This window comes from Natrix helvetica (genome assembly GCF_964273705.1).
Source record: "Natrix helvetica genome assembly, chromosome: 3".
NCBI lineage: Eukaryota > Metazoa > Chordata > Lepidosauria > Squamata > Natricidae > Natrix > Natrix helvetica.
The window spans coordinates 137,249,660-137,275,899 of record NC_138549.1 but is presented as its reverse complement, the minus strand read 5'-3'; the positions used below and the strand labels follow the sequence as shown (position 1 = coordinate 137,275,899).

General features: G+C 38.2%; 1 protein-coding gene across 4 annotated transcripts in view; it reads left to right on the top strand.

Moving 5' to 3' along the window:
• The window catches only part of TRIM33 (tripartite motif containing 33), a 67,029-nt gene extending 45,028 nt beyond the window's left edge, over window positions 1-22,001 (top strand). For 2 of the 4 annotated variants that reach the window (XM_081948863.1, XM_081948862.1), the window contains exons 12-20: window positions 1,131-1,263; window positions 7,494-7,557; window positions 9,182-9,341; window positions 9,925-10,271; window positions 11,426-11,549; window positions 14,670-14,744; window positions 15,122-15,274; window positions 17,140-17,190; window positions 17,273-22,001. In XM_081948863.1, the coding sequence (XP_081804989.1) occupies window positions 1,131-1,263; window positions 7,494-7,557; window positions 9,182-9,341; window positions 9,925-10,271; window positions 11,426-11,549; window positions 14,670-14,744; window positions 15,122-15,274; window positions 17,140-17,190; window positions 17,273-17,485 (1,320 nt within the window). In that variant the 3' untranslated portion in view covers window positions 17,486-22,001. The remainder of the gene's footprint in view (window positions 1-1,130; window positions 1,264-7,493; window positions 7,558-9,181; window positions 9,342-9,924; window positions 10,272-11,425; window positions 11,550-14,669; window positions 14,745-15,121; window positions 15,275-17,139; window positions 17,191-17,272) is intronic. The other 2 variants (XM_081948865.1, XM_081948864.1) reach the window with 1 other exon arrangement.
• Window positions 22,002-26,240: the final 4,239 nt, after the last annotated feature.

The following is a 26,240-nucleotide window of genomic DNA, read 5'->3' as shown; positions in this document are numbered from 1 at the left end:
ACTCAATCTTGAAATTTATTGCACAAATTAAACAGTCCAAGGTTAATATTTCTCGTGATCAAAGATGTGTACCTAAGATTGTGTGTGTGTGCATATAAAAAAGTCAAAATGGCAAATGCAAATGCTGCCCAGAGTCACCTTGTGGGGAAATGCGTGGCATACAAATTTAATAAACAAATAAATAAAATAAGCTATGTGTTCTCTATATTTTGATGATTTGGCTTTTTGATCTCTTTGGTATAAATGATTTTAAAATGTACCCAGGGTCTTTTGCCACTGATTTACACCCCCCCCCATAACCTCCTAAGGCACAGCCTTAAAGACGCCGCCAGAATGTGAATGCACATCTGCTTGCACAGCACTCTTTAGTTGCTCCATTAATTTTGGATTGAAAGTGACTACTGTGCTGTTTCCTGAATATTTTAAAAGAGAGACTTGATTGGAAAATACATATTTGCAAATTATTTCTATTTGTCAATTGTACTAATTTGTTCTGGGAGGAGGGGAAACATTTCAATTTCTTTTTTAACAATTTGGAAATAATATGGTTCCTTTGTGTCCTATAACATTTATCTGGCCTCCCCGTGTAATTATCAATTAAAGGTGCAGATTGACCTAATGTCTCTTTACAACCTACTAATGTGTGTGAGATGATTTCAATTTTCTTGTCCTTGCATGGATAAATACACTCAGCTATAGAAATTTTATTATATCTGCCTTGAAGTGCAGATGGAAGAATGTTAAATCTAGCTTTAAAGAATGTGAAAAAAATGTGATTCTCAGCTTAGGGGAAAATAGATTTAACAAATAAATTGCTGGTTGCCATATACCCTTGTTAATTCAAATTCTGGCATGTTGTAAAAAAGCCTGCTAACTTAAATCCGGAACTTGTCATCTCTTATTTTTTTAATAGTTAATTGTAACCCAATGATTTTAAGAATAGTATAAAGAGGCTATATGAAGTCACCCTATGTTCTACTGCCTGTTTCCAGAACATTGTTCTATCATATTGTTGGCTTAGATTTTTTAATATCCTTCAGAAAAAATACAAATAGTTTCAAGAGGTAATTTCTAGCATACTACATTTAGACTTGGCAAATTCACTGTATGAGTCTTTTTTTAAATTTCAGCTAGAAGATGCTGGTTCCAGTAACTTAGATAATTTACTAAGTAGATATATCGCAGGTAGCCATCTACCCCCTCAACCCATAAGCAGTATGAATCCCTCTCCTGGACCCTCAGCACTATCTCCGGGCTCATCAGGTAAGCTGAGAAAGATCACAATAGACATTTTAATTTTTGTATATAAAACAACCAATACTTATTTTGAAATTTTACTCAGCTTTTTCTAGTAACTTGCACAGTAAAGAGGCTGAATGTTTTTTGCTTCAATATATGGACTTTTTATATTACGACTGCTTAGTTAAATGTAATCAAAGTAGGTTTTTTCCATGAGTAGGCAGTTTCCCCCCTTCATCTAATAGCACATATATGAAAAGACAAAATGGGCATTGGTCCTTACCTGATACGCCCTTTCTCAGGATGGTGGAGACATCATCCAGGCATGGGTATGACTCCGTCAGGATCCAGTAGGACTGGGTCTACAAGTATTAAAGACACGCCCACAAGGCTACTCCCCAGAAATAGATGAAGGAGTGACTTGTAGAATGCTGTGTTAGCAATATGAAATGATATAATAATATCTTTCCCCACGAAACATAGGAGATAGGTAAGATACACATTAGATAGGAAAGGTAGAAAGCCACAGGAATAGGGTGGGGCTGGATGATGTTTCCACCGTCCTGAGAAAGGGCGTATCAGGTAAGGACCAATGCCCATTCTCCAGTAGGTGGAGACATCATCCAGGCATGGGACATACCAAAGCCCAATAGTCCCATCGGGAGGGAAAGAAAGAGATAAGAGACTTAATTGGCCACTACTCGCTGCAGCACGCGCTGTCCGAAGGAAGCATCAGCCGAGGCGTATCTATCCAGCTTGTAGTGACGGATGAATGGAGTAACTGAAGCCCATGTAGCTGCTTGGGAAATGTCCTCTAGTGAAGCTTGAGACGACCAAGCCGCAAAAGTAGCCGCGCTGCGTGTGGAGTGCGCCGTGATATGAGGTGGAACAGGCAGAGAGAGAGTGCGCCGTGATATGAGGTGGAACAGGCAGAGAGAGAGGAATACGCACAAGGAATAGCAGCCCTCACCCAACGCCCAATGTCCAAAGAGGAAGCCTTGAATCCTTTCTTACCGCCAGGTTAGAACTTGACGAAGAGGGCCTCAGAACGCCTGAAAGAAGCAGATCGCTTAATATAAATGCGTAAAGTCCGACGCACATCAAGGTAATGCCACTTACGTTCCAGCTCATGTGACGGATGAGGACAGAAGTCTGGAAGCACCAGTTCCTGGGATCTATGGAATACAGAGTTTACCTTAGGCACAAAGGTCGGGTCGAGTCGCAGGACAACCCTTTCTGGGTGAAATATGCACAAGTCCTGTCTGGTGGACAAGGCTGCCAACTCCAAAACTCGCCTCGCCGAGGTAATAGCTACAAGAAAAACCACTTTCAGTGTTAAGACATGCAAGGACACAGAATGCAAAGGCTCAAAGGGAGACTGAGGCTTCTAGGACTTTGGAGACATCCCATGTAGGGAATCTGTGTATTGTCGGTGGTTTGATGTTTGAAGCCCCTCTCAGGAAGTGCCGGATCAGAGGGTCATGAGAAAGCGGTCGAGCCGTCATCACAGAGGGAACCGAGGACAGGGCCGTGACCTGGCGTCGAAGAGTGTTCGGTGAAAGGCCTAGATCAAGCCCTCGTTGCAGAAATTGGAGAATTTGAGGGACCGAAGCCTCAAGAGAGACGATGTCTTTCGATTGGCTCCATATAGCGAATTGAGTCCAAGTGGCGTCATAAATGCAGTTAGTGGAAGGACGTCTGAAGGCTTGGATGGTTCGGATGATGTCCGCTGGGAGGTTCGCACTTCTTAGAGCTTCCCGGTCAACCTCCAAGCGGTGAGGCGCAGCCACTGGAGGTCTGGATGCTGGCATGCCCCTTGCAGGAGGAGTGATGGGAATTGTGACAGTTGCCATGGAGGACCCACTGAGAGGTTCATGAGGTCGGCAAACCAAGGTCTTCGGGGCCACCAAGGAGCGATCAAGATGAGTTCTGTCCTTTCCACCATCTTCTTTTGGAGTACCCTCTGGATGAGGGGGGTGGGAGGAAAGGCATACAGAAGGCCCGGGGGCCAGCCGGTCCTCAGGGCATCTGTGCCCTCCGCCCCGTGGGACGCGAAGCAGGTGAAGTACCTTGGTAACTGATTGTTGTCCCGAGAGGCGAAGAGGTCAAGAACTGGGAGCCCGAACCTGACTGTCAGCTGCTGGAAGATGCGGCGATAGAGGCTCCACTCTTCCGGATCTATGTGTGGCGGCTGAGCTCATCTGCCTGAGTGTTGTGGATGCCTGATATGTGTTCGGACCGGAGCGACAACAGGTGAGCTTCCGCCCAAGACATTAGTTGGCAAGACAAAGTCATAAGGCGCCGTGATTTTGTCCCCCCCCCCCGCCAGTTTATGTGTGCTTTGGTGGTGGTATTGTCCATAAGGATGAGCATATGCTCATTGTCCACGAGAGATTCGAACCGGAGCAGGGCCAGGAACACTGCCTCCAACCAGTTGATACTGCTCACCTGGTCGGAGCGTGACCAGAGCCCTTGGGCCGTGTGAGATAGGATGTGAGCTCCCCAACCCTGCAGACTTGCGTCTGTCGTTAACGTGATGTACGGGGGTTCACGAAATAGGGAGCCTAGAGCCACAGCAGGGGAGAGCCACCAGCGTAGGGATCAGGAGAATTCTGTGAGAGGAGCAACTGCAGTTTGCCTTTTGGTACGGGAGAAGATGCCATTGGAGCTGGCGACTGTGGATTCTGGCCCATGGCATGATGTGGAATGCGGACACCATCTTGCCCAGAAGTTGAGATAGTTGAATGAGCGGGACCGCCTGCTGGTCGCGGACCGACAAGACCAGGTCGCGAATGCTCACCTGCCTCTCTGGGGACAAAAATACCTGCTCCAGAGATCTGTCTATTACTGCCCCAAGATGCGTGAGAGGGATCGTGGGCTGGAGATGGCTCTTCTTTTCATTGACCAGGAAGCCGTGGTCTGCTAAGGTCTGAAGGGTGAGACGGATGTCCCGGAGAACCTGGTGTGAAGACCTGGATAGTAACAAAATATCATCAAGATAACAGAATTCTAACCGGCATAGATCTGAGATGGGCCGCCAGGGCAGCTAGGATTTTTGTAAAGACTCTGGGAGCCAAGGATAAACCAAATGGAAGTGATTCCTATCATAAGAAAACCGTAGAAAATATCTGTGATCTGGAAGAATAGGGACATGGAGGTATGCCTCTGTTAGGTCAATGGAGGAGAGAAGGTCATTGGGTCGAACACTCTCCAGAATGGACAACAGAGAATGCATTTTAAACCTCCTATAAACTATAAATTTGTTTAGAAATTTGAGGTCGAAAATGGCTCTCCAACCCCCCCGAAGACTTAGGCACAATAAAGAGACAGGAGTAAAACCCCTGCCCTTGTTGATCAAGGGGAACCTCCTCGATAGCTTGAATTTGGAGGAGGTGCCCGATAGCCAATTCAACCAGATGCTTTTTGGAGGTGTCCCTGGAGATGGGACAAGGTACGAAAGTCTGCGGGGGCTGGAAAGAAATTCCAGAGCCAGGCCAAAATGGACAGTGCGCCTGATCCAAGTGTCGCTGGTGATGTCATCCCAGCGATCTGTGAAGGAGGACAGGCGGCCTCCGATGGGGAGATCCCCCGGGCCTTCACTCTGTTTACGGAAAGTGCGGTTTGATCCACCCTTGAAGGGTTTTCTATAGGAGAACCACTGGGAGTTCCAGTTGGACCTGTCCTGGAACTGCTGGCCTTGTCTCGAGGGAGCCTGGCGCTGAGGACGGGGTAGGCAAATCCCCCGTCCGTCCCGCGAAAGGAAAACTTGCGGAAGAAGGGAGAAGGTTTAGAATCAGATTTGCGATTTGCAGCAGGAAGCACCTTGCGTTTGTCTCTGGACTCCACCAAGAGCTGCTCCAGAGGTGGATCAAATAGCAGACCAGGAGAGAAAGGTGCGGACGCCAAGCGCCATTTCATTCTGGCCTCTGCCTACCACTGCTTCAGCCAAAGGAGATGTCTCATGGCGATGGAAGAAGCCATGGATCTGGCAGAGAAAAGTGCCGCATCCAGGGAGGCATCAGCGGCATACTCCATAGCCCCCTTCAGCTTATTCATGTCTGGTGGGCGTGGGAGTCCCCAGGAGGGATCCTGTCCTGCATCTGCTTCAGCCGTCGAAGGGCAGCCCTATTGAAAAAAGAAGCAGAAGAGGCGGCCTTGACCGCCCAAGCGGCTGACTGATGACCCTTTACCAGCGACTGCCTGAAAAGCTTGTCCTCAGGTCGGAGGGCATCCTCAGGAGCATTGGCGGCCACATTAGGAGAAGACAAGGAGACCACTGGAAGATCAATGGAAGGAACCGCCAAAAGTTTTGTAAGCTCTGGGCTGACATTATACAACTGTTTGTCCAGAGTAGAGGGGAGGGGCCCTGACCCCGGGAAACCCCACTGGTTTTGAATCATCTCCAGAAACAGTTTCGGGGAAGGAACAATGTCCTTTTCAATAGGAGGACGTGAGAACAGGGGATCAGTGGTGTCTGATTTATCTGCCTCTGTAGAAGTGGAAGGCTTCGAAGCTGGAATACCAGAGACCTTCTTAGCTTTAAATAAAAGAGAGCGAAACATGGCTGGTTTGAACAAGCCCAACAAGGCAGAAGGAGCAGGAGACAAGTCCTCATCCTCTGACAGGTCAGAATCGCGAGTGGCCTGTTCCTCAGTATCCACAGCAGAAGGCTGAGAAGTGCCTGCAGAAGGACCCCCTTGATCTTGGTTAGAACACCCCCTCTTGGACTTAGTAGCAGAGGCCCTGTGAAGAGTGGCCGGGGCAGGGGCCCGATGTTGCAGGCCAGCAGCTATGCCCCGCTCAATAGCAGCAGCTATGATGTGGGACATCTCATCGGGGTTCATGGTGACAACCCTGGGCGCTGGGGAACCTACATCAATATCCGGAGTAATGCTGTCATCCCCCTCAGAGTCAGAGTCCCCGTGAAAACTAATCCCATCCTCCAGGTTCAAAGGAGAAGCTGGTGGAGAGGCATCCCCATCGGTGTCAGTGGAGAGATCCTCCATAGGATTAAAGTTAGAAGGAACAGGAGCTCAAAGAGCTGGACTAGGAGCAGAACAGTGATTGGTTTTAGAGGTGGCCTTGCGAGGAGCAGAGTCACAGGCCTTATCAGGGGTAGCACTGAGAATAGGTGCCTCTTGAACTTCCTGAGAGGGAGCAGGCCTATGGGCCTTAGCTGGCTTTGGAGCAGAATGCTTGGACTGGGGCCTCTTTTTGCTCCTAGGTTCCATTGGGGCTGGAGCAGAAGGGGCGATTGGGCTGATGGGATCCTCCCCTTGAGGGGCCGAAGCCATTACTCACAGTTTCTGTTGAAGAAGGCCTTCCTGCCCAAACAAAATGGCCGCCGTCAATTTCATGCCCAAATTAACTGCCGTCTATGGTAGACTGGGACCTGATAGATTGGGGCCTGAAGAGTGCCTGAAATGGCGAGCCGACCAAGCAGCTTGTCGCCTAGTAATTAATCCAGCGCCTCATGCGATTGAAATTTTGAAGAACGTGTTGCGGCAGCGAGGGAAACTGGTAGACCGGGACCTGGTAGATCGGGGCTGGCTGAGAGAGGCTGGCCGGTAGACCGGGATCTGGTAGATCAGGGCTGGCTGAAGCTGATAGACCAGGACCTGGTAGATCGGGGCTGGCGGCGCAGCTCAGCGAACGGCACTTCAAAGGTAGCTTTTCTTCCGTGGTTGGCGCGGTAGCAGCTATCGGCCCGATAAGCCTGAGGGCGAGCCTTGTAGGCGAGGCGAAAGACCTTAGGCTACTGAGGCAGCGAGGTCTGAGGAGAACGAGCCTCACAAAGGCTGTTGTCTTCTGATAGGCTCAGAATGAGCCTGGGGGAGATAAATTTGAGGAGGAATGCCAAATGGAGAAGTAGAGAAGATTTAGGATAGAATTAGAAATTTTTTGGTAAGTAGAGATAGAAGACACAGTTAATCCAAGGATCGACTGAGTCTATTTCTGGGGAGTAGCCTCGTGGGCGTGTCTTTAATACTTGTAGACCCAGTCCTATTGGATCCTGACGGAGTCATACCCATGCCTGGATGATGTCTCCACCTACTGGAGAAGTAATTTTGTTACTTCAATAGAATGAAGCTGAATTAGATTTAGAAGGCTAAAGGGTTTGAATGCTGGAAAGCTTCATAATAGCTTGGATTTAAAAATGTAACACTGTTTTTTAAAATATGAACTGTTGAAACTGTGCATTGCTAGAAATGTTCCCTGTGATATGCTGTTGTAATAAACTCATCCTTCCTTAGGTTTATCCAATTCTCATACTCCTGTGAGGCCACCCAGTACATCTAGCACAGGCAGTAGAGGCAGGTGAGTTAATTGACTTCAAAAACAGGACCTCCATTTTAAATGTATGTTGAAGTTTCCAGAGAATTGAGTACGTAACTAGGAACATAAATTCCAGTTTAAGACAAAGGTTTGTTGTTGTTAGTTGCAAAGTCATGTCTGACCCATCGCGACCCCATGGTAAATGTTCCTCCAGGCCTTCCTGTCCTCTACCATCCTTTTTTCCCTAGCAGGCAGAACTAAAATAAAAAGGTTTGCCACAGTTCTTTGAATGAGAAGAGGTCTCTTCCCTTCCATTTACATTTCCAGTTAACTTCATGTGCCAGCTGTGTCTCTTCCCCTTGCACACATGTATAAATACTTCCCTCTCCCAGCAGAAACACAAAAAGGAATTGGGTAAAGAGATGGAGATGAGTTAAGAGGAATTGTATAGGAAAGGAAACAAGAAATGGAAGAAGGAAAAAAAGTGGATGGAGTTGAGGTGAAGGGAACAGGTAACTGAATAGAGACAGGAAGGAAAGGAGAGAAAATATATGCTCTATTTAGATGTTACAGAAATAATTACTGTATTTTTCAGAGTATAAAACACACTGGAGTAAAAACGCACCAAGGTTTTGAAGAGGCAATTTTTTTAAAAAAGTAGTTAGGTAGATAGAGGGATAGAGAGGGATAGAGAGAAATACAGTAGGGAGGGAGGGAGGGAGAGAGAGAGAGTAGGTAAGTTGGTAGGTAGGTAGAGGGATAGAGAGAGAGAAATGCAGTAGGTGGGTAGGAAGAGAGAGAGAGTAGGTAGGTAGGTAGGTAGAGGGATAGAGAGAGAGAGAGAAATACAATAGGGAGGGTAGGTAGGTAGATGGAGGGGGAGAGAGAGAGAGAGAGAGAGAGAGAGAGAGAGAGAGAGAGAGAGAGAGAGAGAGAGAGAGAGAGAAATACCCGATTTACCAAGAACTATAAGATCAAGATAAAATTAGATATATACAGTTTCTAAATTGGAAACTAGCACAATACTGTCTGTGAAATTATATTGTATTTTTATTGTGGAAAAAATTGCTTAGGTTCCCTCAGGGTTCTTTGCTGCTTATATAATTTTGAAAGATTTTTAATTAATTACATTACATAAAGTAATTAATTAATTACTTTATGAAGGCAATGATGCCTTCATAAAGAAGAACTAAACAACTTTTTGAAATAAATCTGACTTTAAAACACAAAATAAATGAAAAGAATGATTCAGTGATATAATTTATTTTTTGAAAATTTCTATTGCTAAAATAAACATTTAAAGTTATTTGCAGAAAAAAATGAAAATAAACTTTACTATTCCAGGCACAATGTTTAAGTGGGGAGTTTTTTTCTTAATAGTAGTTTTAGATGTCATTTTTAAGATTCTACAAGCCTGATTTCATATTAAGTAGACACCATGCTTTCATAAATTTAAAAAAATGAAAATATATACAGGTATATTAAAAATGAAGAATTTAACAAATAAAAATATTAATTGCAGAGTTATTTCTGTTGGTTTTATTATTGAATAATTATGTTCCTTACACACTTTTTGGAGGAAGGATTTTAATAGGTTTGGGGATGTTTATTTCTCAGAATTTTTATCAGAGGGATGTTTAATTTGAATAACTTGTATACTTTTCAGTTGTGGCTCATCAGGCAGAACCGTTGAGAAGAACAATATTAGCTTTAAATCTGACCATGTAAAAGTTAAGCAAGAACCTGGCACAGAGGAAGAGGTGTGTGGTTTTTCAGGACCTGTGAAGCAAGAAAAAACAGAAGATGGCAGAAGAAGTGCCTGCATGGTAAAATTCTATTTCTGTGTTACACTATTTTGACACAGGATTTCTAAGCAGTGAGGAGAATTGAAGACATTTGTTATTTTTTACAGAGTAGTTGTTATTTCCACAGAGGTTACTATAGTGCTAGAAATATTTAACAATTCTATTTTAGTGCCATGTTTTGTTTTCCTTGAGCCAAGCACCTGAGTTTGCTCTTTTCTCTTAGTTTGATTTATGAACCAAAGCAACTTGGTTATCTAATTATCTAATTAGATAACCAAGTTGCTTTGGTTCATAAATCAAACTAAGAGAAAAGAGCAAGCTCAGGTGCTTGGCTCAGTATTAGCCAACTATTGTTAATTTAATAAACCATGGTTAAACCTTGGCAGCACGTTGCATATCTTAGAATATTGAACTGGATCTATATCTATTCATTTATTCGATCAAGCTCAGAGAGCACTAAGGACCTCTCATTTCAACCCTGAGCTATAAATATTCTCCTTTATTGGTACTCATGTTTAGAACAGCTTACTGAAATAAATGAGGTGGGGGAAGGGCACACCCAAGGGAAAGTTTCTTAGTCTTTTCACTTGTGCCTTTATTTTAGCTTAGCAGTCCTGAAAGCAGTTTGACGCCACCACTTTCTACAAGCTTACATCTGGAAAGTGAGTTAGAAGCACTGGGAAGTATAGACAACCATGTAAAAACTGAACCAACAGAATTGAATGAAAGCTGTAAACAGTCTGGACATGGTCTTGTAAATGGCAAATCTCCAGTCCGTAGCCTCATGCACCGGTCTGCCAGGGCTGGAGGAGAAGGCAACAATAAAGATGATGACCCCAATGAAGACTGGTGTGCTGTGTGCCAAAATGGGGGAGACCTTTTGTGTTGTGAAAAGTGTCCTAAAGTTTTCCATCTGACATGTCATGTACCTACTCTCCTCAGCTTTCCAAGGTATGAAAATATTATTACGTTACATCCCGTAAGAGTTTGGTGTGATCATTTGCACCAAGATATAATATTGAATATTAAAAATATAATATTGAGGTGGTGATGTTCTCTCTGCAGGTTGTTACTATATTGGAATGATGTACTCTTGGAGTATTAGGAGTTTTGATTATTAGTATTGGTAGGTTTTTAATATTATTTTAAAGTGGCCTAAAATGTGCAATAAATACTGAATACATAAATACAGTCACTTATACTTATATAGCAGTTACTTATTTAACATGAGATTTTGCTACCGGCCAAGAGCCATGATGTCTGTGAAGCAATTATGCTTTGTTTCATACTAAGCAGTGCACAAGAGAAAGTATTCCATCACGTCTTATATGCTTTGGGGAGAGTTGGTCCTCATAATCATACATATGCAAGGCACTTGGTTAAAAAAAAAGTAGGTTTCAGTATGTTAGGCAAGTTCTTTATCATTACAGTAACTAAAAACCCTGTGAAAGGTGAATTTGTGTTTGTTATGCTAGTGAAAAATATTAAACACAATTTGCATTTTATTTCTATAATTTTTAAATTTTTTACGAGGCCATTACTGATTTTAATACAGGTAGTCCTTGCTTGGCAAATATAACTCTGCAGATAAGCAAAACATCATGTAACTCTGACGGACACATGACATCACTTTCCACATTGAGTCACTGTGGGTCATTAAGCCAGACATTATAGGACATCAACTTGCAATTGTACTGTCAGCTTTTATTTGTTGGAAGCCAGTTATGAAATGCTTAAATGACAATTATGACTATGGGATGCTGTGACAGTTGCAAACACACACTCGTTGTGAAGTGCCTGAATGTTGATCATCCGATTGCAAGGATGCTGTGATAGTTGTAAATGTAAGAATTATTTGTAAAGTTACTTTTCCAGCTGTTTGAACAGCACTTTTTCTGCAGGTGCAGTGTCCACTATGTTCAGATCAACCACATATTGATCTGTTGGTTGTGACAGGAATAGACTGACCAGCATGCGCGCACACACATGCACGCACACATTCATGTATATATGCATGATTTGATTAATTGGAGATTTGGATTTATATATTTAGAAGATTTATAATATGTTATCTAGATTTCTGTATGATTTTTTTTCTTTTCTAGTGGAGAATGGATATGTACATTTTGTCGAGATCTTCTCAAACCTGAGGTAGAATATGATTGTGATAATTTGCAGCACACCAAGAAGGGGAAAACTGCACAAGGATTGAGTCCTATGGACCAAAGGGTAGGTGTCTCATGCTTTAGGTATCTTGTTCTCAAATCAATTTAATCCAATTATCTTGGCTTTCTTGTGTTATATGTTCCTTTTATTTAGTTTACATTTTATTTTACATAGTCAGCAACTGTCATCTAACTATGTAAACCAAATCGAAACCAACTTTACGAGTTAAAACTGCCTTTATTAATATTGGCTATAATAACATAATCTCACAATTTTTTTGTGTGCTTGCTTCTCTGTCTGTCTGCCTGCCTGCCTTCCTGCCTCTCTCCCTCTCCCTTTCTGTTCTTCTCTCTTCTCTTTTCTTCACCTCCCCTCCCCTCCCCTCCCCTCCCCTCCCCTCCCACTCCACTCCACTCCTTTCCCTTCAGATTCTCATGTAAATTAGGGAGCTTTCTGCCTAAGTCTTTTCATCTACTTTCTTCTTGTTTTAGATTTCAGTGGATATAGAAAGTCCACACACCTTTGTTAAAATGCCAGGCTTTTGAATATAAAAAAATCCAGACCAAGATAAAATACTTCAGAATTCTTTTCATCTTTAACATAAGATTCAAGCTGTGCAATTATATTGAGAAGCAAACGGAAATTTTTTAGAAAGAAAAAAAAAACAATAAAAACTTACAATAATGTGATTGCATAAAGATGCACACCCTTAAACTAATGTTTTGTTGAAGCGCCTTTTGGTTTAATGACAGCATTCAGACTTTTGGGGTAAAAGCCCAAAAGTAATCAGATGGCACATCTTGCTTTGGGAATCTTGCAAGTCATTCTTCCTTGCAAAAGTGCTCCAAATCTGTCAAATTTAACCTTGAAGTGATTTATCTTGGTCTGATTTTTTTCTACATTTCAAAAAACTGGCATATTAACGGAAGGGACATTTAGACTTTCTACATACACTGTAACTCAGGGGTGTCCAAATTTGGGAACTTTAAGACTTGTGGACTTCAACTCCCAGAATTCCCCAGCCAGCATGGCTGGCTGGGGAATTCTGGGAGTTGAAATCCACAAGTCTTAAAGTTCCCAAGTTTGGACACCCCTGCTGTAACTGTAAGACATGTTGCATTTCATGCACACCCAGCTTTGAAACATAATAAAGGTCTACTGTTCTTTTCTCAACCAGATTTCCCTGTTTTCCTCAATTCCCCACAATGATAATGGAATATGTATTTGAGATGGGAACTCACTACATCAAGCCAATTATCCTAAAGTTTCCATTCATAACATTAAAAAAAAATAGCTGGCTGTTTGCAAATTCTCAGTGTATTTGAAACTGTTTTATTAAACTGTACCATTTAGTTTGCATTCAGCAATTCAACAAAATTTTGTACATAAACAGAGATGAATGTCATGTTATTTTTTGTTTTTCCATGAAACTTTAGTTGTTTCTCATTTGGCTACAGCATCTGGACTGTAGAATTCAGATATCCACTAAATGGAAACAGAGAGTTGGGAGTTTTCTGTATCTGTTGACTAGTGATAATGTGGATTATTAATGTAATTAATTTGGGATATAGCTTTCCAAGTCTTCAATCAGTGGAGAGGCAATAATTTCACTGCTTTGACCAATGTGTAATGCTATCAAGAGATCCCTTTGTTTACAGCAAGAATGAATCACAATTTTAAAATAATCTAAATCAGTGAATTTTCATTTTTCTGTGATATGTATAGTAGTACAGCATTTTCACTTTTTTACATTTAAAAAACTATTATTAAAGAAGAACTATAATTCTATCTTCCTAGAGATTTGAGGCCATTTCTTAATTCCATTTATGCAGAATATCTTCTGAATCTTGTCTTTGGCATGTAATTACTCTTACTCAGGGGTGTCAAACTCATGTCGTCACAGCAGCGTCACATGAGGTATCAGGACTTTTTCCCCTTCGCTAAATCAGGTGTGGATGTGGCCAGCGCGCGATGCATCCGGCCCACGGGCCGTCAGTTTGACAGCCCTGCTCTTAGTCATTGAATTTTCTCCTTCCTTTACTTATACTCGTAGAAAATTTTACCTATGCTTATAGTTTTTTTTTCAACTCTTTCTGTATGTTCTGTCCATTGAATTATCCTCTATCATAACTGAACCAAATTTGGTCATTTAATGTCCTAGTGCTTTTACTTTTCTGTTACAGTATGATAAGCATATAATATGATATGATAACACTTTCTTAGAAGGAATTCCACAGGCTGCAATAAGCATATGATTTGATTTGCTTAGAAGTAATGGCATAGAGCGTGATCAAGCAAGTTATCGGACAAGTCTTTTAAATCAGTTATTATTTTCCACCCCCAGCCCCACAAACCTGAACATATTGCTTTATTGTTGTTGTAATATTTTGGGCTGATAACTGGCATGGACTATATGCGATTCTGAGCTGTGCTTAGAGGGTTTCAACTGTGATAATGACCATGGAATTGTAGGAAATAAATTATTCCATTATTTCAATACTTAATCGAAACTGCTGTTTCTAAGCGTAATTAATTTGGCTGGTTATAAAGTAGCAAGATATGTGTGATGTAGGAACCATAAAACTACAAATATCTCTGGTAATTGGAAGTCAATGTTCCCAATATAAAGTTTTGGGGAGCTATTTGGCTTTGAAGTATATTTGGCAGAAATTTGAGGTACTGCCTTTTGAATGACTCTACGGAGGCTATAGGATTCTTTGCAAGGAAAGCCGCTTTGCCTTATCTGCCTTCCACTGAAGCAAAAATGTTGTGCTCAGTATTGTGATAGTATGCACAGTGTTTTTTAAAACATGAATTAGGCTTGTCAATGACTCTCACCTTGAAATGATGCGTTGACATTTAGAAGTAACACATAATATTTACAAACATGCCAGATCATAAATAGCTTTTGAAATACTTTACAATTCTGAAAGTTACTTCCTTGTGACTTTGTTTAGATCCAAAGCTTTGAAGGCAAAAGGAATTAGTTGCACGGATATGAAAATATATAGAACTAATCTTTGTTGATTCCAGGTAATCTAGATACTGGTAGTTTGTTTGCAGACTGAATTAGGTTTTGAGAACTTTATTCTTCTGAATATTGAAGGATAAGCACATAACTAACAAAAATTCAGTCTTTTAAGAATGAAACAATTTTAATTGAATTTGTTTTTCCTCTACAAGAAATGTGAGCGCCTCCTACTTTATCTCTATTGCCATGAGCTGAGTATTGAATTCCAAGAGCCAGTTCCAGCCTCGGTGAGTGATGTCATATACATTACCTGGAGATAATAAATGTAAATATTTATTTTTAGGAGTCTGAATTTGGTGATCAACATTTGACAGTCATAGTTGCTATTATGTTATGAATGGTATTTTGCACTATGTACTTTTTAAAAAGTATCTATTTACAAAATTGTTGGCTCAGCAATATTATAATAATAATAAGGAGCTATGAAGCAGAATTTCCACATTTAAAAATAATATCACAATTTTGCATTTTTTAGTATGTGTTTTCAAAATGTTTGGGTTTGGGTTTAAAAATGAAAATGCTTCACACAGAAAAATATTCTACTGTAAAAGTATGTTTTTTAAATTTTCTCTCTTCTAATGTGATTGCATTTTTTTCTGAACAGATACCAAACTACTATAAAATAATAAAGAAACCAATGGATCTATCTACAGTAAAGAAAAAACTGCAGAAGAAACATTCACAACATTATCAGACACCTGAAGATTTTGTGGCAGATGTTCGGCTGATCTTCAAGAACTGTGAAAGGTTTAATGAAGTATGTTAACTTCCAACTTGTAGAATTGTTTTGACGGATTAAAAAAATACCTTCTGTTTCCAAATTCTGCATGTGGGATGGAAATAGTGTCCCATATGTAACTTGTACAAAGATATGGCTGTGCACAGATTGAGCCTCAGACTTAGTCACTTATTATATACAGATGTGATAATGTAAATTGAATCCTGAGGACATTCTTGCTCTTCTGGTTTCTTTACTGATTTTAATAATGAATCAATTAAATGCTGGTTTGCATGCACAAGCTGTTTCATGCCTCCTTTTTGTGGAGACATTGTCTTTTCAATAGCACATTGTTACCTAGCCCAAGCAGCAGAAAAGCAGAAATCCTCTGTGTGTGAATGATTTAGTAGATATGTAAAAGCATTGAAAGCAATAGAAAACAAGATAGGTCATTAATAAATAATTTTACGATTAAATAAACGATGTACTCATAGATTATCTTTAAATTTAGAGCATTTTGTGAATGATAAATAGTTTTGAAAAGTAATTTTAAATCAAGATTACATGAGGATTTTCATGTAATAAAATAAACAGTAAAGCAGGATTTAAACAAAGGCAAGGAGGCATGAGCCATCAGTCGCTAAAAGACTTATAATAGAACAGATTTTGTGATGGAAATAGCTGTAGAATATGTGGCCTTCTGATGAAAACTGAATAGCTGTTGTTTAAAAATGGACACTGAAGTAAGTCGACCCTCTGGCTGCTTAGATAGCATCTTTTAAAAGTTTGGAAACCATTCTGCAAAGCAGTCTGTTGGTTAGATTCCTTATTAATTGAAAGTTATCTTGCTAGTTTAGGCAATTCAGATAACAAAGTTCTTAAAATAAAACAAATAATTAATGGTAATTTCAACTATATAGAAAAATGCTGAAATAATATGGTGTTTTTGAAACATCAGTAATATGGCATGTGAACCTAATACACAGTGTTTATGGGAAAAGAAATAATCAGTAGGCACCTAAGATATTTTTTGACTCCAGGAAAATTGGCCACATTTAATCATACTTAAATTAGAGTTGTTAACATCTATAGAAAGCATTTGGATGCAGTCTTTATTATCTATGTTATCTAAAACCATTATTCTATCTCCCATTAATTGGGAGGTTTTATTTAAATATGCACAGAGACTCTTGAAAAAGAATCCTGAATTTTCTATAGGACAGAATGTGAAAACCTCAGTTTCATTTAAAGTGGGTTATAATCTTTGTCCTGGTTTAATATTAATACCTGCATATAAAATTCCAATACTTATGGTAAATCTCAGAAATGTAAAAGTTTTTAAAGTATTGCGTTACGCTAGCAGTTGTAACTTTAATTTAAACTTGGATTGTAATAGATGAGGCCGAAGTATTTTTCAAAATAAAATTAATTTTAAGAAAAATGAATGCACTCACAGTGAAAAGAAATTTTCATGGACAGATAAATGCGGTTAGAACAGACTAAAAAAGAAACTTGCCCTTTTTTCTTACTGCAGTTATCACATTTAGATCATGACAAGAAGAATTGAACTGGAAAGTAGTGGGATAGCACTTTCTTGAGAAGAAATGACAAAGGAATCCTGATGGAAGAAATTACTGCCGAGCATTTATAACACAATTATTCTATTTACTGTACAGCTCAATTTTGGATTTCTGTGCTTAGTATCAGTTTGGCAAAACTGATCATTTGATAACAGATCACATACCCAAATTTAGCAATGGGACCTTATAAAGTGTCACCTCTGTGTCACAGTTTTTAGAAATAAATTGCCATCATGGCTGAGTTTCATCATCCATTCCTGTACAGTCTCATAACTTTAGAAGGGATTATAATTTCCTTTGTTTTGACTCTGGTATCCTTTTTAGATGATGAAAGTTGTTCAAGTTTATGCAGAAACACAAGAGATTAATTTGAAGGTAAGCTTTTCAGACCATGCACACTTGCTGAAGAGATGTTTATTACCAATTGGTGAATGTTACTATCTTTTTTACTTTGCAGGTTGATTCAGAAGTAGCACAGGCAGGGAAAGCAGTTGCATTATACTTTGAAGATAAACTTACAGAGATATACCCAGGCAGGATCTTCCAGCCTTTACCTGAATTCGAGCAAGAAGAAGATGATGCTGAAATAACTGATGATTCAGATGAAGATTTTATACAACCACGTAGAAAACGTCTAAAATCAGATGAAAGGCCGGTGCATATAAAGTAAACTGATTAAATGGACCCAAACTATTGTAAAGAAAAACATATTTAAATGTTCCTGGGATATTATCATGGCTTTAGTGGCCATTTTATTGATAGTGTTCAGACAGTATTAGATTACAAAAAACATTTGTACAGAAACATTCTTGTCTAAGGGGGAAAAGCTTTCAACCTCTCTTATTGCTCTTGTGTTTGTGGATTTTTTTTTTTGTGCTGGATTTTTATTTTACTTTTTCACTCCTTCATTTACAGTCGTTTGAGATTATTAACATTCATTCAGAAACAAGTTTTTATATGATGACATTTGTATGAACAATGCATTTTTGTCACTACCTAATAACTATTTCTGTAGGACCAAGACAAGTCATATTTCACTTTCATACTGGGTTGTGGTTTAAATTCTAAGCAACCTTTCTCTTCATGTAACCAGATCATCTGGTTGTGTGATTGTCTTTTTGATATTCAACATCTTATCCAAGTGATATTTCAAGTATCATACTTCGTTGGGTCAAATAGCCAGGCTCTGCAGTCTTTTATTATGTATAGAAGTATCATAACATCATTAAATCATCTTGAATTTGAGAATGCAGGAGTGCGAGTTCTTCATATGTGCTTTATTGACTTTGGTTGCAATTCATGTTTTTAAGTAGGATTCATGGTATTAAATGGAAGTCCCATGCACAATACACCTCAGCAACATTTTTTGGGGGTATTTTGTCTATTTCTCTTCCCTTTTAAGGCAGGATGTTGGCTACAAAACCAACTAAAATATAGATTTTAGTACTTTCAGAATTAGCCTATGATGTTAATAACTGGTGACTGTCCAGTCTTCCCTACTAACAGTTTCTGATAGACTACTATCAGCAAACTAGTACCTTTGTCAACTACCAAATGTGTAAACTTTCCTGTATTCACTCTGTCTTATTTGTAAATAATGGTACTGTAAATTCTTTCAGGCAGCAACATTTGCTGAACTGTTTTTAAGCTAATATGTATTCTTACTAATGTTCCTAATCAAGAACAGATTTGTAATATGCTCTTTGTTTCTTAAGCAGTTCATAATTTGAAGTTCTGTATTATTTTGTTAGATCTATTCAGTTTTCTTCAGAAGCAGCTTAAATTGAAGAGAATAATGTGTCCTTTCAGGCTGTTACTTGTCTATTCTTAAATCTAGAAAATGGACCAGCATACCAGACAAGTAACTAGTTGAATAATAATATGCAGTTGTCCGAGCATAACAAAGCTCTTCGAAGACAAGAAAAATCTGCATTATTGTAATTCAATGTTAAACAGGTAAAAATCCTTATATGCTTGGCGTAGGTCTATATTAAACTATTTCAAACCCTTATATAGAATATTTTTATGCCTGTTTCAAAAAGGCAAACTATAATGAGGTAACCAAAACATAAGCTTTACTGTGACATTAAGTGTATTCATTATGGCCAATAGTTCACAGTATATGAAGAATTGATCTATACAGTAGAGTTGAATAGTTTCTATTTTCCAATGTATTCCCAGCGATTCCAATGCTTGACTTCAATTTTCCCTGAAAGAGGCAGACAGGATGGTTCTCTAACATGAAAGCAATTAAAGATATTTACGACTTTAATTCACTTTCTTAGATAAACAGTATATTAAAAATGAAAGGAGTCCAGGGATTTATTTTCACAAAAGGTTTTATTTAAAAAATCAATTCTAAATTGTCTGTTTTATGAATATATATCAATCTACATTGTGACCAAATTAAATTTAGAGAAGTCAGTTCAAGAGATTGGAAGCAAGTTTCATGATCATAGCTGTCATTTCCACATATAAAAGGCAACATTCTAACTGGACTATGTGATATTTTCTATATATAGTGTTGTTCTTTTTTTCCAAATGTAGAGATGAGATTACTTAGCTTGAGAGATCTAACATACAGGTAATCAGCATAGCCTAGTTTGAGTGTCACTTTTTATTTGCAATTAAAAATATGAGGGTGAGTGGGAGGATGTTCTCTCTCAGTGTGTTTACTCTCCGACAAGTTCCGAAAAAAATGTTCACCTACGAACCTATTGCAAGCATCAAATGCAAGAACAAAATGCTAAATCACCGTTGGATGAAATGGTACTTCTTATGTATACTGAAGTTCTTCATATCTCAATTTATAATGAATGAAACTATTTCTTAATTAAATTAAATATATGAAGATTCTGCAAAAGAGAACTGGTATTGAGCTAATTTAGTTTCTTTTCCATTCTGAAACTGCAATGGAAAAGTAATAGATTTAAGTGTATTAAATTGTATGAATATCTTTTTACTTTTTTTGCAAAAACATAATTTGAGACATTAAATTGATTATTTGCCACCTGAAACATAGTGGATAATAACATTCTGCATAGACTGTATAAGTCTCTCTAAATTGCTAGAGTCATTTCTTGAAGAATATATTCATAGCTGGAAATGTTGTGCAGTCTTGATGAGCTTTTCCTAGTGATGGTAAGAAGTATATCATAATAGAACTTCTGTCACCTTTACAGCTGAAAAGAAGCCTATGATTGACACATCACAGGCACCTGTGCAATTATTGAGCTACATTGGGTTTGAAAACATAGTTTATTTTGGAGTATGTTCTTCATATATCTACTTTCTAGTGGATAATGGGGCTTTCCTTGCATGTGAAATGGATTTACCTGGGCTTCATAAATTACAATGTAACTTACATCTGATATGGTCCCAAAGTATTTTGTCGTATAATTTGACTCTTAAATTATGACTTCAAATATTCTTGCTAAAAAACAAAACAAAAAACTCTTTCCCTGGTTGTATAGGTTCCAAACATTTAAGTTAATCCAAAGAAGAAAAAGGCAGCTTACTTTGAAACAGGAAGGATAACAAATGTACAGCGTGCTGATTGTGGACTTCTCAATTACCTCAGCAGGTCCCCTGCCTTGTACTTACTAGTGATTAGTGTTAGTTTAACCAGCTAAGTGTGTTCAGGTCTTACTTAACTGTGCCCTGCAATTAAGTGTCCTATCATATACTATTAAGGCTGATTTACTATCCAAAAAGGGTGGCTTTGCCCCTAGCTTTTAAAATAGATACTGTATGCTGTAAAATGTAGATAGCCTTTTTCATGAGAAAAATTCCCATTAATAATATTTGAGGTGGCATTGACTGTCGGCGTACTCAACACTGGATAGAAGAGCAGAATGTTTTATAAACATTTCTGCAAGCCACTGCATCAAAGTAGTATTTTTTAAAAAATCACCCCAATTTGCCATTCTGTTGTATAATGTAGCTTTATTAGCCAGTCCCATTTACGTGAAAGTTATGGCAACACTATCTTGAAGTTGAAAATGTTACGTGCTGGATGTAGGTTTTCTCTCTTTCTTTTTCCACTTCTCCTTAGCAAAAAAGCAATAAAACTGCTTTGTCTGTTGCCTGTTTAGCATGGCAGGAGTCCATTTCCTTTGGGAGTGGTTTTATAGGAAAGTTTTTGTATGTGTATCACCCAAGTCTAGCTTTTAACAAATAAAGTGTGCAGTTATAGTGTGGCATTTTATTTTAAAAATTGGGGAAAGTTAACATATTTTTTTAAGAAGTAGGTGTTTCAGTAAATAATGGAGGTACTTTTTTAAAAACTTTATATGCCACAATTTACATAGACCTATTTCAAAGTAATTCATAAGATTGTGATTTTGGATATGGCCACCACTTCTTTGCTTCAGTGATGCATGTGCAGTAACTCCACTCATTTGTTGTTTCTTTATGTCCACCTATCTGCTAGTCTACTTTTAAAATGCATCCTAATCAAAATTGTTTTGAAAAATTGAAGTTATTTTGATTCCTTAATTTAGTAGCTGATTTGACAATGATAACACACAACTTTCTCTTTTCTATTCAATTCTTTTTCAAGTAGGGAGCTGCTCTTTTCTTTTAAAATGATCTGTGACTTTGTATAAACAAATTCAAAGAATTTTATGGATCTCTCACACGTTTCAGCATTCCTGTAGTGTGAACATAAATTTTGAAATGGAAAATGATGCATGTTAAAGGCCTGCCAATGTAGGCGTTTGTTAATTCAAAATGCCATTAAACATGTATATATGAGGTCGATAAAGATTTGTGCAATTGAAAGCCTGTTTTAATTTTATATGTAAACATACAAATCAAAGGGTTCAATTCCCAGTATTCCTTCTTTCTGGTAATTAAAACTGGTACTTTTTGCACATAGTTAACTTTACTGATTCTTTTTAAAAAGTGCTGTTTCTGTGGTATTGTATTCTCTGAATAATATTTAATTTTTTTTAACAAGTTAACGTTTCTAATTGTTCAGTTTCTGTGTTTTTTGGCTGATGTGTAATAAAAGCATTTTTCTTTACATGATTATTTAATACATTTAGCAACCTGTAAATATTTCTTGTTAAGTGCTCTGGAATGTGGTGTAGCAATTGTATTAGAACAGTTTTAAAAAGCATTGTTTTGAAAACCACTTTGTTTTGGTTATTTCTATTAAATTAGAAAAGGAAGAACTTTTCAAATGAGTATTGTTTTGTAAATTCAAGGACTCCCTAGACCTACTGATACTGTTTTATTTGATAAATTATTAGCATGGGAAAATTATGAAAATTTGGCTAATATCTACACAGTGTCTTAAGAATAAGGGTTATCATTTAACATATTACATACACACACAAGCCTTTTACAATATCTCTATATGATGGTTATAATTCATCTAAACATCAATTTAAACATGCATACAGAAATAAATCCTCAATTTACATACTATGATGTTTTATTCTGGAAAAGGAATGAGATTGAAGAGATCACGTTTTCTCAGTTATTAAGAAAAGACACATTTTCCAACTTTCTATTCATGGTGCCCTTTCACTTTAAATATTGTATTCTACAATATTAACTGTCCTGTGTTTTATTCACCAGTTTTGTACCTGAGTGATGTCGAAGGTTATTTGTGGATTTAATTTAATTATGATTGATATAGAGACTATGGATGATAAAAATGGAAACCTTTATAGAAAATAAGCAATGTTGCCACACTGCTTAATGAAATGTGAAGAGCTTGACTTGCAAATTAGCTTTGTTCCTTGCTATGTTACCTTGTGATTGTTACCATAGCAGACTTTTGTCTGAGTGTGTTTGGAAGGTCTGTTTTCACAAATGAAGATATGCTTAGCCACTGTGAAGTGCAAACAATATTGTTTTTGCATAGTTAACTCTTATCTGGAATCCATAAATCCAAGATCCAAACCACTATCAAACAGACTACTATGGTGAATTTGTTTTCTGGGACAAATAGGTAGTGTTATGAGTTGCTCAGATGGGAAGTGCAATCCATTTTTCTCTTTAAGATGCAAGGTTTATTCCTTACTAGCCCATCTGCCTTCTGCTCTGCCCTGATATTTGGTTTAGCTAAATTGGATTTAGCGATTTCATCCTCTTGTATTGTCTCAGTTACCGTATTTTTCAGAGTATAAGACTCACCAAGATTTTGAAAAGGCAAATTTAAAAAAAAAGGTTTTGCACTCTGTAGGCCTTCCAAAAATGGCCCGTTTTTCACGAAAACGGGCCGTTTTTTGTGAAAAAAATGAGAATGCATAGCCTTTAGGAGGCTTGTAGAGTGCTTGGGAGGGTTGCCCCCCCCCCGCCAAAACAAAAATGGGCCCGATTTTTGTCAAAAAAAGAGGGTGTACATAGCCTTTAGGAGACTTATAGAGTGCTCCTGGGGGCTGGGAGGGGGAATGGCCTGTTTTCGCTCATTTGTGCCCCCAGGAGCACTCTATAAGCCGCCTAAAGGCAATGCACGGCCATTTTGGTGAAGGGGGCGAGGTTTCAGAAGGCAACAAATGCTGTATTCAGTGTATAAGACGCACCCAGATTTTCAGCCTCTTTTTTGAGGGGGAAAGGGTGCGTCTTATACTCCGAAAAATATGGTAACCTCTTGAAAAGAAATGCACCTCTTGTAATTCTTTATGGAGAAGTTGGAATGTTAATCTTTGGAAAGTATATATATATATTTCTTTATATACTTTCCACCTAGTTTCTTTTTACTGCTAGTTAGTTGGTTGTGTTTTTGTATTCCACAAATGGACAAACTACATACAAGCAAACAAACTTTTTGGTTGTTGGCTTACCATATTGTGAGCCCTCCAAGTAGAAACAGGATAGGATATAAATAATATAACATTCTTTATTGGGATGATACTTCAGTTTTGGCATGTGTTGTGGTGAAAAGAAGATAGTTATGTTGATGAAAAAAAGAACTTTCCAAGAAAAGTTATTTCCGTTTAAACTATGATTGGAAAATAAAGTTTGAATTACTGCCATATACTAAAAGCAAATAAGATGGCTGGAGACCATTCTATCGTTATCTTTGTTAAAACATCAATAATTGCATATCTGAAGAGATTAGAAGGTTTTACTGGAATATATGAATATCTTTATAAGGATGCCTTTTTCAAACAAAATACTTTTGTACTAGCTGCATTTAAAGTCTGTAAACTCCATAACAAACTTATAATGGAATAAGCACATTGCCAAACATTAGAGAGGAAGTAGCTAGTGAGATTTTAAAAACTACTAGAGCCAAGTCTCTAAGTATTCTGCCAACAGTAAGGATGCTATGATGTAATAGGCCCTTTTCCCAGATTTCTTTGGCTAATCTCAGAAGATAGCAAAGCATCAGAGATGATGTTCAAGTTCATATTGAAACATTAGAAATCCTAATTTGACATTATATATAGGATAAAAAGTGTAACACATTTAATAATGCCTTAAGGCACATTGGGAAACTTTCTGAAACGAATGTACAGCCTGTAAAGTTGTTTAAACATTAGGAGGGAGGTAGAAAATTACATTGCATAATCAGTTCCATAACTATTATGCACTGAAGACCACGGAAAGGATCTTTGGACAATAATGGCTCCCCCGGCTAAGTAAGTTACATTATATTACAACAGTGGTGCAATGGCTCAGTGGTTAAGATGCTGGACTTATTGGCTGGAAAGCTGACAGCTTGGGTTCAAGACCTAAGCATCGCATGATGGGTTGAACTCCCATCTTTGCCCTAGCTCCTGCCAATCTAGCAGTTTGAAAGCATGCAAATGCGAGTGGATAAATAGTTACCACTGTGGTGGGAAAGTAACAGTGCTCTGTGACATCATGCTGGCCACAAGACCATGAACATGTCCTCAGGCTGGCTCAATGGCCTTTGAAACAGATGAGCACCACCCCCTATAATCTGCAACTACTCGCATAGTAAAACCATAGAGACTCCTTTAGTTTACAACATGGTACTGCTATTTGGATCACTTAGGAAGAGTGGTATGTAAGAACGCTTTATATTTTGTTAGGTCTTTCAAAACAAGATATTTCTGAAAATGAGCAATAGTTTGCTGTTATGAATACTATAGTATTTAAGCTTTGGCTGTATGCAGGGTTCCCGTTTAAGTGATTCCTAATAACAAGTTGCCTAACAATGTGCAATATAGTTGTATGATGATAAGTTGTTCTGTTGTTCTAAAGCAAAGTGAATGGAGAAATAATGAAGCAATTATAAACTCCCCTAAACATTTTAAAATATGAAAATGATTGTGGGATGATTAATCTTTGACTATTTGTCTTCTTCCTCCAATAGCTTTTTCTGAACAATTCATAATTACCTATTTATTAAGTTTTGTCCTAACAATAATTTAAGAAAATGAGGATGAAGAATAAATGCCATAAATTGTTACCACTTTCCCTCAACTACTGAGCAACACCTTAACTTAAAAATATTAAAAATGTAATGTATAATTAAATCCAAACTAATTATATGGCATCTATTGTGGGAAATTACAGTAAGTGAGAACACACTGAATATTAATATCATTCAACTGTTAATATGTGTACTTTACAACTGTTAATATGGGGTAAACTATATGTTGGTGAATATAAACAAACTACAGACATAAATTAAGAAAGACAAGAATGTATTATTAATGTATATGATACATGCATTTGTATTATCTATATGAGTGAGGGACCTGTGGCCTTTATTGAGTTGCATCTCGAAGTAGCCCCAATGAGAAGGATAGCCAATGGTGAGGGATCATGGAACTATACTTCCATAAGATGTGGAAAACACAGGTTTCAGCCTGATCCAAGAAAGCAAATAGCTTTACAATATTTTCAGTAAGTAAGGTTGTGGAATGGGATCTCTCTTGTATCCCTCTAGAAAAAAATAATTATTGCAACTGTCTCATCTTTAGTAGGCTTACAAAGACACATATAATTATCTACTCATTCTACATACATAAGGCATATTATGTGCCTTTTATAATGTAGCTTGTAACATAGAAATGGACCTGGCAAAAATACTTACAGTAGATAGACCCATTATATTTTGTAACGAAATCAAGGCTGAACTCAAGAATATGCAGAGTGCAATAATAATATAAACTCCGCACTAACGAATCAAAAAACATGGGGGACATTTTTAAGCTACAAACAGACGAATACATACAATACAATGATAGGAACATAAGCAACACCAAGCTTCCCAACCAAACCAAGAAGTTGTTTTTTGCATTTGTAAATGGTGACAGACCAAGAACATACATAGAATGCAATTATAAGTCCCGTCACCCCGCAAAAAAAATTGGTAACTAATGAGTGGTCATATTATCTGGATCAATAGATGAAAAGAAACTATATCCTTCCAGGTGTCCCTGGATTTGGACACCTGGAAGTATATATGCCTTTTATCTCCCCTGTCTCAATGA